General features: G+C 44.2%; 1 protein-coding gene across 5 annotated transcripts in view; it reads right to left on the bottom strand.

Moving 5' to 3' along the window:
* Window positions 1–15,662, bottom strand: part of Plc21C (Phospholipase C at 21C) — a 952,170-nt gene that overhangs the window by 394,792 nt on the left and 541,716 nt on the right. For all 5 annotated transcript variants that reach the window (XM_076198141.1, XM_076198143.1, XM_076198142.1 and 2 more), the window contains exon 4: window positions 1,752–1,892. In XM_076198141.1, the coding sequence (XP_076054256.1) occupies window positions 1,752–1,892 (141 nt within the window). The remainder of the gene's footprint in view (window positions 1–1,751; window positions 1,893–15,662) is intronic.

Below are 15,662 nucleotides of genomic sequence, written 5' to 3'. Positions count from 1 at the left end.
GTGTGAGAGTGTGTGTGTGTGTGTGTGTGTGTGTGTGTGTGTGTGTGTGTGTGTGTGTGTGTGTGTGTGTGTGTGTGTGTGTGTGTGTGTGTGTGTTTATCTCTCCTTGTATAATATACATTTTTCCCCTCTGGTGGACAACGTATGCCCGTCGTGCTCATCTGGGTCCGCGAGTTTGGCGCAGCCTTCGAGGTCTCGCTGCATCCCGAGCCTCCGACAGGTGTGTAATATATTTTGTGAAATATTTGGATATATTGAAGTTCAAATGGAAATATGGCACAGTAATTGAAATAGCCTCGGAGGTTTTAGACCGAGTCTTAAATTCGGGTGTGGAAGTTGATTATTTTCTACGGCGACTTCCACACCCGAATCCTCTACTTCGGCAGGTTCGAGGACTGACCTGGAGCACATCTAAGGTAAAATAGACACCAAGCGACCGGAGGAGGAGCGCCCGCAGCTGAGCCTGGGGGTGCCCCTGCCCTCCGGGTTCCAAGCGTCGCGGCTTGTGGCGGGGCGGGGCGGGCGGAGGCCTCTGCACGAACAACGGCAGCAGGACCCGCGACGCACCGCGGCAGGGCAGCCGAGGTCGACCTCGGGTCAAGCGGCGGGGCTGCTGCTGGATCCAAAAAGCAGCTGCTGCTGTTCCATCACCGAACCACGTCCTCTCTGCTTCTGGTGGTGATCTCAGTGCCAGGTGGTGCCCCTAACAGGACTCGCCTGGCGAACATACAACTGGAGTACTATAAGTTTTTCCAAGTCTTCTCCAGGTACGGCCAAGGAAGGTACTACAACAGCAAGACTATTCTATGTCCGACGGCCCAGACATCATCCCTGAAGATCCTCGGATGACACAAGGAAGACACACATTTCCTTCCCAAGAAAACAAACCGTTTTTGGAGTGGAGAGGTTCCCCCCCCCCGGCTGAATAAAATCACCTGCCGGTAGCCTGAAAAGCACTATCCCTTTGGTCGAGTAGCGCCACTGGCTCCTCCAGTCATGAGATATAACATGGCTAACATTTCCTAAAGAATTATTCTCACCCATAAAAAATAGTGGCAAACACATAACCATAAAACAAGCATTGTACTAAAAATATAAACAGATAAGACTGGAGAACTACAAGCCCTATGTTTGGGAACTATGGTGAAGAAAATTTCCGCCATGTTCGAATGAACGGACTATAATTCATAACACGGCACGAAATGAATATCATGAGAGTGGCTCGCGAAAGCAACACTCACTGTGCACGAGTACCTTACTCGTACAACTCGGCCAATATTCATGAACATTCTTCAATCTATGAGACCCATCTTAAAATGTTGGGGTTACGCGTTTCTAACAAGTTCGTAGGGAATCAATACACCAGCGATTTTTTTTTCCAAGAAGTATTGTAAAACATGTTCATTGCGCAATTATTTTTCTTTTTTTATCTTTATGGAATTTTTGGCTTGAAGGCCAAGCGCCGGAGGCGGTAGGTCATTCAACGCCATTGCGCAATGAAGAAGTGTGGATATATACAGTAATGGTAATGACGCCCTCTGGCTGCCAGCAAGAACTGTATAAAAGAATTGATATTACAATTAAGTCCAGCCTCCTTCATGTGACTGGCCAAGCCTCCATTGCATGTGACCACTACCTGGTTGAATCGTTCTATTTTGCGGAGCAATTCGGCCAATAGGTGGTTATGCTGCAACCGGGAGGGAGGGGCGTAATGCTGACTACTGGACAATGCTGGAAGGGCACCCACTTACCTTGACTGTTTCTGGTTTTTGCCCTACGAAGTTGCAGGTGGAAATGTCGACGAAGTTGGGCCCGTAGAGCACCGTGAGAGTCTTCTGCTCCAGAGGAACATCAGACTGGCCAATGTTGACCTGCTCTCGGAGCTTTTGGTCCTGAAAGAAAGGAATATGATCTGAGTGCATTTCAAATGATGGCCAGATAATAATAAATACATAAAACAAGTGAATTACCCGCTGACTGATAGCAAAGTAATAATAAACGAATACTATAACCCTCACCTTGATTGACTGCAAAATATCTAAAAAATTAGGTAAAATGTACCTGAGATGACAGTACAATAAAAGCAGATAATACTCGTATATTCGGTGAGATGCAACTCGAACGAAGTAAAAATAAATAATAAGAGAGGTGTTTGTTCCTTCTTTCTATGCAGGAACCTGAAGAGGGCCATTCAGGTGCGGTATGATTTGTGGGCGCTGAGCGGGGGAACTAAGGCCCCTTTCACACTAGGCAACTAGTGACCGTCACTAGTTGCCTAGTGTGAGTCTCGGGCAACTGCAAGCAACCAGTGACTGTCACCGAGTTGTGGAATCCTTTCTCACCATCTCGTTAGTCGAAAGAATCAATGGAGGAGGTGCCTCTGCTGGCTTTGCTGGTCAAGAAAAAGAGACGCTCGGTGACGGGAACTGCCAGTGACGGTCACTTGTTACCGGAGCGGGCAACAGCCATAGCCTGTTGCGCAACCGGGCAACCACAGTGACGTAGTGTGAAAGGCTATATTTAGAATAATGGTAGGCAACTAGTGACCGTCACTAGCTGCCTAGTATGAAAGGGGCCTTAGGGTTGGGGACAGGATTTGGACTAGGAATGGGGTTAGGAACAGGGTTAGGAGTGGGATCAGAACTAGGGTCAGGACCGAGATTTAGATTGAGGAAAGGGAGGTAGTGATGGGTGATCCTGTTTCTAAAAGTATCAAGAGTGGGCCTGCATGGAATGGAAGATGAATCCACTCTTACGAATAAATGCTATGGGTGGAAACGGGTACTTGAATATGTTGCTGCTTGTTTGGTATGTGTGGTACTTTAGGTTGTGACTACCTCTATCTATTCGTGTATTTGTTGGGTGTAAGTTTCTTTGTTTATGTCAACTAAATTATTTGTGATTTTGTACATTATTTGTTGTCTGTGTATTTGTCCTCTTGTTTCAAGTGGTTCAAGTTTAATACCTTGCTTTAACCTAGTGACTGCTGTAGTGTGTTTCTAATCGTGTCTGATCCATCTTGCTGCTTTATTTCGTGTGGACTCTAATTTGTATATATCATTGTTAGTGTGTGGATCCCAGATGGTGTCGCAATACTCTAAGTGTGGGCGAATTTTGATGTTTGCGTTACATCTCCTGAGGTTCCTGCGCAGGAATCCCAGGGCTCTGTTGGCAGTAGCCCTGACGCTGCTCAGTTCGTTACACTCGAACAACCCCAGAGGAATCAAGGAAATTAGCTCAGAAGCCTCCAAAATCTAAAGAACCATCACAAATTGTGCAGGTCACAAGAGTCAGAAAGAGGGAGAAGTAAAAAAAATATATATATAAATGGAAAAAGACTATTGCGAATTGCATGATTGCGTGGGACCTCGATCTAGTTTGGCCGACGGAGAAAGAAAGGCAGAGAGAGAGGGCAAGAGATTAGCAAGACGGAAAATATATGAATGGAATAAAAGTCTCAAAAACTGCACGGCCGATTGGGGCTTCGATCAAGTTTAGCCGACATCCGCTGGAGAGGGGCCAGTCGGTATGATAAGCTGAGTCCAGGACTCTCTGAATATAAATGTACACACACATACACACACACACACACACACACACACACACACACACACTCACACGCAACTCTCTTGATAGCGTAGTTGGTAAGTTACTACGGCACTTGTCATGTGATTGCTGGGTTCGAGTCCTTGGCAGTACCGCATTTCAATTTCTGCATGTCGGCCTCCATTAGGTCTCCCGATGTTGATGGCTTAGAATTAAAGTGCACTGTGGTTGTTAAAATGTGAATATTTATATATATATATATATATATATATATATATATATATATATACAGTATGTATATACATACATATACAGTATATAAATATAAATATACATATATATATATATATATATATATATATATATATACATACATATATACACTTCATTGAAAATGATGGCTAATTGCGCATTTATTTTTTTTCTTAAATGTATTTCCATATGTCTTACTATGGACTTATGTTCCTTTGTAAGGAAGTTTATGACTTCAATGTAGGTGGTCATAAACCACCTTTCAAAGGAACATAAGTCCATAGTAAGACATATTGAAAATATATTTAAGAAAATAATGAATACACAATTAGCCATCACTTACAATGAAGTATGTATAAGAGAAAATAAAGATGGTAAGCCAACCAACTTCCAAACCTTAAAGGGATCATGTATGTAGGTCCATTGGCCACTGCCCATTGATTCAGCCATTTTTGTCACGAAAAAAAAAAAAAAAAAAAAAAAAATATTTCCGGTTGAGGTCATTAAGCCTGACAATTAGTATTAAGCAGAAATATTGGAAGAAACACACCAAGCTCTTCTCTTGTGATGCAAGTAATTTGAAGGCACTTCGTTCTGACTGGCGCCAGGCGATTTTATTCAGTTCAGGGAGGGCTCCCCGTGCCAAAGGCGGGAAGTATTTCTTGTGTAAGGCGATTCTATTCAGCTGAGGCAAGGCCCCCGAACGGCAAAACAGCGGGATCTGGCTGTAGAGTCAGAGCCTCAATCCCTCCAGCGAGTGCGTAGTACATTACAGCCATTGTTGGCGGTAATGTACAGCACCTGCTCATGCTCTTTCAGATCATCTCCTTGAACGCAGTGGTGGCGTACCTCAGATATAGTATTTCTGGCTAATTACTGGTGATTCTATTCACCTTATGGGCGGACGGGTCTCGATTGGTCGAGAAACCCTGGGTTCGTACCTCAACTGAAGAAAAGAGTTTGGCGTAGGCAGGGGCAGGAATGAATCATGCAGCCGCACTGAGGAAGTAGCCGGGCGTATAAGAATATAAACCTTAAATAAATATATATATATACATATATATATATATATATATATATATATATATATATATAATTTGTCTCTGTACCTGCTCTTTTATCGAGAGCAGCTCGAACAGCTTTGACTGTGCTGGGAACATCCTTTGGTTGAATATAATCACCCGGCGACAACAAGAACAATTGCAAAAGTCACCAACAACAGTGAAAGGGTTAACCCCTTCGCCAGCGAAGGAATTGCCTTTCGATGGAATAAAATCGTTGGCAGAAGCAGCAGCCAGATTTTATGGTGAAGTCGTCGATAACAAAGACGTTAGCGAGGGGTTGCCACTCGAGATGACCGAAATAGTCTGGCGTCAGCCACAGCCAAAAGGATAAGTGCCCCCCGGTGCATGAAGGGTTCATCGAGGCAGGCCGTAACCTCCTTCATGAGTGCCATGGATTTTAATAAAATAGCCTGACGGCAGCCAGGATAAAGAAGCAAAGTGCCAACTGGTACGGATCGGAGCAAACTACTCTTACCACGACGTTCTCGCTGTCGCTAGACGATTTTGTTCAACTCAAGAAGACCCATCCTGGAACTGAAGGGCTAGGAACAATCTCGATTATTTTTTCCGTACCCAGGCATACTTCAAGGTTTTTGTCCTGGCTAACAGTAGACTATTTTGATTGGAAATCGAGGATCCTCTCTGGGTCCTAAGCGAGCGTGCGTACCTATGGTTACGCGCCAACTACGATGGCGCACTGTTTTCTTGTTGGCGACAACCGATCCTGATCAGCTTAGAGCACAATCTCGTGCTGAAGGAATCAGAACCGTCAAGGCTTTTCAAACATTTATATCTTATTTCCTACTTTTTTTTTACCATCCTTTAACATATGTAGATTAAATAAAATTGTGAATTGTATATGCACAACCATAATAAAACATCACGATATGAATAACTTGGCGGCTGGATGCAGGAGTGAAATTACAAAATATATTCAGACACATGATCCATAGCCTGCCTCGTAGTGTCTCGTCCAATATCGCATGAAAACGACAAAAAATGAGGTCAATGAAGATCTTCGTATTTTGTATGTTGCATACCTACGAGCACCTGTCCAACGCCTTGTCTCGTTTATTCCTGCACACCTATACATCTCGTTCACCTGCATGTAGGGACACCTATGCGTACAGGCATAATCACCTGCGTTCCGCATGCGTATTACATACCACACCTGCTCATTATCTGATCAATGTTCATCAAAACCCTGTCCAAATAATCTTGAAAGATAGCTCACATCCCTCCCGTAACTGTGATTGGACATCGGAAGCTTAACACGGGACTGGTGGGCGGAGATTTTACCTACCCGCCAGTCAAAGCGCTCCCCTCTCTCTCCTCCAATCACACGTCTCAGATGGGGCTTGGAGGCGGGGCTACATCAGCTATGACAACCTGCGTCATGTGTATGCGCATTTACCCTGAAAGCCACCTGGGCCAGCCTGCCAGCCAGCCAACCAACTAACCAGCCGGCAAGCATGCCTGTTGTCTGCATGCCGGCTTGCATGCCTCTTGACCTACATACCAACCCATGTACCTTGCAATTTCACTGCTTGCACAGTGGTCTATTCTATCTTCTTACCTACTTTCCTACTGCCTGCCTACTTTTTTTCCTACCTGCTTGATTACCTTCTTTCCTTTAAGTCTACCTGCCGGAGTGCTTCACTATCTTCCCGCATGCCTAAATATCTGCCTCACTACCTGCCTTCCTTACTTCTTACCTTCCTATCCATTACCTAACTGCCTGCTTGCGTCTCTGTCTTCCTGATTGACAGCTTTCCTGGTTACTTGCCTTCCTTCCTACATACCTCCCTGCCAGCCTACTTACCTTACTTTTCACCTCGTTACCTACTTAACCGTCCGTCTCCATGCCTTAATGCTTATAACGAAAATGTCTGCCTTCTATTCAAACTGCAAATCGCTGTTAGCCACTCGAAAGAATAAAACCCTAGGCCACGGCCTGCCAGCCTGCATTGCCTGCAATCTCCCACTCTCTCCGACCTCATATTATGTCCTGCAGCCTGTTCATCTTACCTACAATTCCCCATCACCCACTAACACTTCCAACCAGTTCAGACATGGTTAGCCCTGTCCTGCCCAGGCCTGCAGCCTGTCCGCCCCCTGACAGGCGACCGCGAGGACCTGCCTGCCGGCAGTGGCGAAGCCAGGGAGCGACGCAACAAGGTTCCCAATTTAAAGGTGACAATCAGGAACACAGCCTCTGCACCTGACACACACACAGGTGTTGGTGCCGCCTGCACCCTCCCTGCCTCCCTTCCTCCTTCCCTGTCCTCGTCCCAGGTCACACCTGCGCGCGCGGTGACATTTGGAAGAGCCTTTAATTCATCATGGAAGAGAAGAGAATGTGTGGTTCTCTTCACGAGTGATGGCAACATCTGTCGGACACCGGCCTCTCGGGCAAAACACGTATTAAACGTTCATGTCAGAGACACTTCCAACTCAATTCATCCAGCCTCAATCCGATGGTGTTTTCTGGGAATTCTGTTCTGGTCAGCGCCTGAAGATTTAATTCTGTTGAGAAGCTGAACTTATCTGAATGGGATAAGGCAGACAACGTGGAATAACAAAAATAAGTTCTAATATTATTTTTTATAATCCTTTTTAGAAATGTAAACGTTTTACCACATGTATTGGAAAAGGTAAAAAACTTGTGACAAAATGTCATAGAACAGTATAGTAATCTGTCTTCAGTGTTGAGCACGGTCTGTAAGAATACAATCTACGGCACTGAAGTTGCGGAGCCTGTGATGAATTCCGCCTTATTTCCAGAATTCGTGCCAACAACACTGCCACTTGTCAGGCAATAGGGTTGGAAGACGTCAAGGGGGCGTTGAAGAAGTTAAAAGAGGACACCACGAGATGCATGGCCAGTTAACGGCTAGCAAATATTAATCAACCTTTTATGTACCGATTGGCACTTATATTTCCAGCTTTGCTAACGCCAGGCTGTTTCATTCAGATGTGAGTGACCTCTGGGATAAAGAGGGTTTAATGCTTAAATCCCAGTTGAATCACTCAGGAACAGACAGTGATGACACCTATCACATACGGGGCGACATACCTTCCTCGCTATCAGCCCTAAAGAAGTGCAATGCTACTTATTGGTGATGTGCTTACCTAGCATTATATATAATGACAATACCGATAACTCTGAATCGAATGCACGAGTATCGTACATAGCACACTACACCTGCATGTGGCGCAGGTGTAAACAATACCACCACTGATTAAAATCGCCTGGTGGCAGACAGATAATATAAATGAACACTCGGCGCCGTCTACGAGTTAAAGGAGGTCATGTCAGTGGTGTGTTATCAATGCCGATGTTCCATAAATTAAAAGAATGATAAAGTGGGAACTTTGGCATTTAGTGAGGTTCAGAAGAATGATATATATATGTAAAAGCCATAGAAATGTGTCTGCGCACGCGCACCACACACACACACACACACACACACACACACACACACACACACACACACACACACACACACACACACAAATTATACGCACACGCACATGACTAATATTACGAAATCAGTTTAGTCCTATCAATCAAGGACTGGTAATCACGTAGCTTCAGGTGAATAGCGGAAGCAGCAATGAGAAAACTTGGGATCGGACATCATTAATCAGCCCACACAGGTTCAGTAGCTCCATTAATGACTGTGATCCGGTTAACGCTTGATGATTCCATTTAGCTCAGAGGGATCTTGGATTGCTAAAGTGTTAACATGAAGATTAATGAACCCACTACAGCCCACGATGCAATCTGACCAATTTGTCCAGATGAACAACCGCAGGTTTCACTCAGGACTCACTTCCTGGTGGCACCTTTTTTGGAAAACGCACAACGGCACTCTTCTTCTTCTTCTTCTTCTTCCTCAGAAGAGGTCCTCAAGACAGAACAAGATAAAATGCACTGAACGACCTTGAACAATTCGAAATGATTCACAGTTACTGTAATATGCATTCGGATCTGAGGCCTCCCCTTGTGGGAAAAGAGAAAGAGAGAGAGAGAGAGAGAGAGAGAGAGAGAGAGAGAGAGAGAGAGAGAGAGAGAGAGAGAGAGAGAGAGAGAGAGAGAGAGAGAGAGAGAGAGAGAGAGAGAGAGAGAGAGAGAGAGAGAGAGAGAATGAATCACTAAGGAAAAGGTCATTGATGATTCTTCAGCAGGCGGGCGGGCGGGCCAGCATGCACACACAAATGCGTCAAGAGGCCAATAACATCTAACAAAACCAGAAGTAAATCGAATAGAGACGAAGTTGAATCGTAAATGAAAATATCAACAACACGAAATAAAATTAATGTAGCTCAAACAATGCAAATTAAAACAAGTGAAAAAATTGTAAATGAATAAAATTTGGTCCATTAACGTGTGCGATCTGGTGCCACCACCCGCTCACTTTCTTGATACGAAACCGACATCACTACTCATTCCCAGTGCAACAAACCATTTCCAACAGTGTTCCCTCCAGTGCGCTGGATACCTCCGGGTTGTTGGACAGCCCAAAGACCCATCACTTCCTCCTCCTCCTCCTCCACGAGAGCGAGGAGAAGGAAGAACAAATGATCTGGAAGACGAGTAGTGACATCGAGAGCGACATGAGGACTCGTCGAGGGGCTTCGAGTGCCACTGGGCACCGAGGCACCGCCGCGGGTGCCACCCACAAGGAGTGTCCTCGTGGTCTTCCTAATGGTGTGGTAGAGAAGCCTCGGGGCAAGCTCTGATACTGTATCAAAGACCCACGCGGGAGGATGTGGACGGTCAGCACGAGGCAACAGGTGGTATGCGGACACTCAATGACATTAACCCCTTCCGCGCCAGATGGCACGCTTCTTTCTTTCTATCTTTATTTTTTTTACTCACATATTTCATTTCAAGCCCCCACCTCTCCCAAAATAAATATTAGAATAGAATAAAACCACAGCTGAAGCGTCCCCTCAGTAACTAACTCGATTAAACCCTTTCGAATCCGAAGGCGCTGTTTCTTTCATCCTGGTTTCCGTGGTGACCCATCGGGAACGAGGGTGTCCACCCCTACAACTACGTTACATATTTTATCAGTCTTCTTCAGGTTGGCCGGGTGAACTATTCAGCCGACCATTTGCTTTTATGGGCTGTAGTTTACTAGCGCTTCTATCCTAATGGTTCAGCAAACAAGTTGTTGCTATGACGAGCAGTTTACTAGAGCTCCTATCTTTCGACTTAGAAGGCTGAAAGAACCATAGAGTCCAGCGGCAAACAGAAGGAAAAAGAAAGTGACACACGGTGCTGAGGAGGTCAACCAAAATAAGCTAAAAAAAATATCACTCTAATAAACTACTCTTTGTATCAACTGGACGCTTCCGCCTTGTTCTGGAGAAAGTCAAGTGATTTTATGCAGCTGGCTGAGGGCCCCGGCCTTAAGGGCATTAGCTGATTGAAGCGAGAGGAACGACCCTCACCACCAACCCCACCCCGATCCCCGTGTACCGGTTCCTGACGAGGGACGGTGCTGTCTGCCCCCCCCCAACCCCCCACCCCTACCCCTCTAACAAGTCTGGCGGAAGATTCTCATCAGGGGGTTAACTTCTTCAGGGTGGGGAAAGACGGAAGAGGGTAAGGATAAGGACTAAATGAGGAAGAGAGGGAGGGAGGGAAGGAGAGAGAAGTAGAGTGAGTGAGTGAGTGAGGGCGGGAGGGAAGAGAGAGAGAGAGAGAGAGAGAGAGAGAGAGAGAGAGAGAGAGAGAGAGAGAGAGAGAGAGAGAGAGAGAGAGAGAGAGAGAGAGAGAGAGATAGAGAAGTAGAATAAGTGAGGGGGAGGGAAGGAGGGAGGGAAGGAGGGTTGAAAGAGAGAAAGAGAAAGAGAAGTAGAGTGAGGGGGGAGGGAGGGAGGGAGGGAGGGAGGAAAGGAAGTAGGGAGGGAAGGAGGGTAGAGAGAGAGAAGGAGAAAGAAATGTACTCGTAGAATGAGGAAGGAAGGGAGGGAAGGAGGGTAGAGAGAGAGAAAGAGAGAGAAAGAGAGGTGTGGGAGGAGGGGGATGGTAGGAAAGGAAGAGGAAGGCTGGAGGAGGGGAGGAGAAGGGAAAGTGGGAAAAGGGGAGAAGAGGAGGGAGGGAGGGAGGGAGGAAGGAAGAGGAGGAGATGATATGAAAAGGAGAAGAGAAGGGGAAGAAGAAAGGGGGAGTGGGTGAGCAGGAGGGAAAGAGAGGGAACACACAGAGGCAAGGAAGTAATGAAGGAAAGAAAGAGGAAAAGGGAGGGGGGTTACAAAAAGAAAGAAAGAAGTGAAGGAGGGAGGGAGGAAAATAGGAAAACAGAAAGGAAGGAAGGAAAGAAGGAGAAAAGAAGAAGCAAGGAAAGACAGGGAGGGAAGAAAAGGGAAGAATAAGGAAGAAAATAAGGAAAGAAAGAAAGAAAGAAGAATGGAGAAAGAAGGAAAGAACAGAGAACATGAGGAAGAAATGAGGGAAGAGGACAAGAGAAATAGAGGAAGGAGGGACGAAGGAGAGAAGGGGAGGGGGAGAAAGGGAAGAGAAAGGAGGGAAGGGGGAAGAGAGAAACAGAAGAAGGAGGGAAGAAAGGGAGAAGGGTAAGGGAGAAGAAGGGAAAGGAGAACGGAGGGAAGGAGGAAAAAAAGGAAGAAAGAAGGAGGGGGAATAAGGAAAGAAGGGAAACAGAGAAGGAATGGACGAGAAAAAATATACGAGGCGAACTGAAGGTGCCAACCACAAGTAGCTTTGATAGAATCTGACACAAATCTTTTATTTTTAAAAGCTACGCTCAAACGGTATCTATTCCCCTCTTTCTGACTATTCCATATCTACTGTTGCAGACGGTCAGTGTTCTTCTCCTGTGTCTGTTATTTCTGGTGTTCCACAGGGTTCTGTTCTATCTCCTGTTCTCTTCCTCCTATTCATAAATGACTTAACTCACCGCATATCTATACATCCTTATGCTGTTGGACCATAATGTTCCACATCATTTTCTAAATATCCTTCACAAATTGAGCTCCACTTTTCTAGAAGGATCGCTACAGTACATCTGACTTCAGACCTTTGTATCATTTTTGACTGAGGCAGACAAACTTTGTATCATTGAACGCCATCAAAACTTAATTTCTTTACCTGTCGACTTGACACCGTTATTCCCATTTTTGCGATGGCACAAGACATTCTACCTTCTGACGCCAATAACTTTTTTGGACAATTCTTCCCTAGTTGTAGTGATGGATTTCAATTAGACAAGTTCAATTTTAGGAAGAAAATAGGCAAAAACTGGTTTAACAATAGAGTGGTTAACGAATGGAACAGACTTAGTAACCACGTAGTTAGTGAGCACTGAAACGATCGGTTGTTCTAAGTCTTAGAATCTAAGAGAAGGTTAGATTAATTTTTTGGATGGGAATGATAGGTAGTAATGGAAATGGAACTGCCTAGTGTAGACCTTATGCTCTCTTGCAGTCTTCTTTATTCTTATCAATGTCTTATATTCTTATCTAAATGAAAAGTACCGCTTGACTAGGGGACCTGCCCATACTTGAAACATTCTATATGGCCTCACCCTGTCGACTGACAAATTTGTTAAATGCTTTGACGGTTTTGTTCTGAGTAACGCTAGACGATATTAATTAAAACCTTAAAGGAACACGTCGATTAAGCCGTTTCCTGAATTTGTTGCACTTTACATACTTTGTTCTGAACAAAGCCAGACAGCTCTATTCAATCTAACAGAATCCCCAACTACTTCGATGAAGCATTCCCAGTTCTTGGGCCAAACAGTCTTATTCGGTTCAGAATAATATGGTCGTCTCGGAGACACCCGGGTCTTTGGTGAAATAAAATCTACGTAGCTTAAGACTCCACGATGCCCGAAGCTTCTTAGGTACTGGAAGTCACCTAAGTCCTTTAAATACTCGGTCGGCACTCGCCTTCATAATGAACGTCTTATCTTGAAAAAGAGAGAGAGAGAGAGAGAGAGAGAGAGAGAGAGAGAGAGAGAGAGAGAGAGAGAGAGAGAGAGAGAGAGAGAGAGAGAGAGAGAGAGAGAGAGAGAGAGAGAGAGAGAGAGAGAGAGAGAGAGAGAGAGAGAGAGAGAGAGAGAGAGAGAGAGAGAGAGAGAGAGAGGAAAAATGAAACCCACAACTATGACTTAATCCGTGGTAAATATTCGGCTCTATCCATCCTCGCAACACCCACCATACTTGTCAAACACTTCATTTCAAACCTCAAACACATTGCTTCTGACCCGGGCACTGGGCAGGAGACAGGGATGACCCTTCATCCAGGAGGAGCTAAGATAAGAGGGAAATGATTGGCGCGTGGGAGTGGGATGGGTACCTCCCTTGTAAGAGAGCAAAAGCCTAGTGGTATATATATATATATAAAAATATACATTTATATATATATATATATATATATATATATATACATATATACATATATCTATATATATATATATATATATATATATATATTATATACATATATATATACATATATATATATATATATATATATATATATATATATATAACTATTCGACTATCAACTAATTCCTTGACTATCATGAACTTTACATATTTACTTGCGACAAAGGTCGACGATTCTATTCTATTGCCGTGATTCCATTCAATTTGAGTTCTAAGATATTTCAGCTACAAAGTAAAACATTCCACTCTGGCTAAACGTCAAAATAATGTGACATTCAAAACTGATAAAGAAAAAATGAAAATCATTATGTGAAAAGTTGAGGAGAGTGAGAAAGGAGAATGGTGAGAAGTGAGGAAGCAACGTTGAGGGAAGTTGGTGTGTTTGGGCGCGAGTTCGGCGAGAAATTGAATGAGCATGAAGGAGGCAAAAAAAAAAAAAAAAAGCATTGAAGAATACATAGGCTTTCCAGGCGACAGGACGCAGTGTGGAGAGGTTGGAGTGCAGACATGAAAGGGAAAATTGGTCCGCCTCCGACCTGGAATTTGGCGGGCGGGGCTGGCCGCAGAAGCGTCACCCTTGACAGGGCGAGAACGGCAGGACAGAGAGGAAGCCCCATTTTTTTTTATAACTTTTTTACTTTTCTTTTTCACAATTTTATTGTACTCCAAAACGTGATAGGCCTAAAACGCTCAAGCATGCATACACGCACGTACACACCGTGTACGGCAGCGATAGGGAACGGACGTGCGTTCGTGAATAGATAGATACCTCTGGTGTGACATGGAGCCTTGTAGCAGCCTGGATCAGCTTGTTGACCTCGCTTCACTATACTTAAGGCACATAACCCATTTTTAGTGCAGTGACATAATGTGCGGTCTTCCAGTCTACCGATACCGACCCAGTGAATCGTACAAATTGAAACGAGGATGCGGTTAGATAAGGCACCTGACTGCGATCCAATTTCCAATGGGGATGAAGAAAGAAGACTATCTAATATCAACATTAGTAAGGTAGAAGTAGTCAAGCATATTGAAAGACTTAAAAGCTACAAAATCTCCGGGTCCAGACGAAAATTTTCTGAGAGTGCTTAAGGAGTGTAAATTTAAAACCTGCGACCAGTTAACAGAAATATTGAATAAGTTGGTAACCACTGGCTTTGTGCCTATTGCTAAGGGGCAGGCAAACGTTGTTCCTGTTTTCAAAAAGGGAGATAAATCGTCTATATGCAACTACAGGCCAATCAGTTTGGCATCAGTTATAGGTAAATTGCTTTAATCAATAATAGTTAATAGACTCAGAGAACACATCGAGAAACATAATTTGATTCGTGATACACAGCATGGTTTCTCCAAGGGTAAGTCATGTGTGACTAGTCTTCTATCCTTTTACACTAAAGTATATGAGGCGTCAGATAACAATGATTCTGCAGGACTTTGACTTTATCAAAGCGTTCGACAAGGTGCCCCACCAGAGACTACCAAATAAAATCAAAGCCCATGGCATAGGAGGAAAAGTGTTAGAAAAGATCAGTGACAGAAAACAGCGGGTCACCATAAATGGTGTAAAATCTAGGTATAGAAGTGTTTCTAGTGGGGTCCCCCAGGGCTCGGTTTTGGATCCCTTATTGTTCATTATGTACATAAACGACTTGGACAATGGGATTAATAGTGATGTTAGTAAGTTTGCGGACGACACTAAAATAGGACGCCAAATTAGGTCAGGAGACGACGCGAGATTCTGCAGGACAATCTTAGCAAACTGTTCACATGGTCGGTAAAATGACAAATGAGTTTCGATATCTCAAAGTGCAGTGTGTTAAACGTAGGGCTACACAATCCCGAAAATAGACATAGCTTAGATAACACGTTTTTAGAGAAAACTGAGTCCGAGAGAGACTTTGGAGTTCTAGTGAGTCCTGACCTTAAATCCAGAAAACAATGCATTAGCGCTAGGAATAAAGCTAACAGAGCATTAGGTTTCACTGCTAGGACGGTTACGAATAGAAGTGCAGAGGTAATTATCAAACTATCTAGCGATAGTTAGACCCATCCTTGACTATGCGGTACAGTTTTGGTCTCCGTCCTACAGAATGGACATCAATTCACTAGAATCAGTACAGAGGAGAATGACCAAAATGATACATGGGCTTAGAAATTTACCTTACGAAAAGAGGCTTAGACACCTTAACTTACACTCTCTGGAAAGACGCAGGGTGATCTAACAGAGGTGTTTAAGTGGATCAAAGGCTTTAACAAGGATGACGCAAACAAGGTCATCATATTAAGACAAGGCAGGACTCGCAGTAATGGATCTAAACTGGACAAATTTAGATTTAAGGAGGAAATAGGGTGATCAACGAATGGAACAGA

Source organism: Oratosquilla oratoria, chromosome 14 (genome assembly GCF_046742065.1).
Source record: "Oratosquilla oratoria isolate Oo_2021 chromosome 14, ASM4674206v1, whole genome shotgun sequence".
Lineage (NCBI taxonomy): Eukaryota > Metazoa > Arthropoda > Malacostraca > Stomatopoda > Squillidae > Oratosquilla > Oratosquilla oratoria.
Note: the sequence above shows the minus strand (reverse complement) of the source record. Positions and strands in the feature narration are given on the sequence as shown.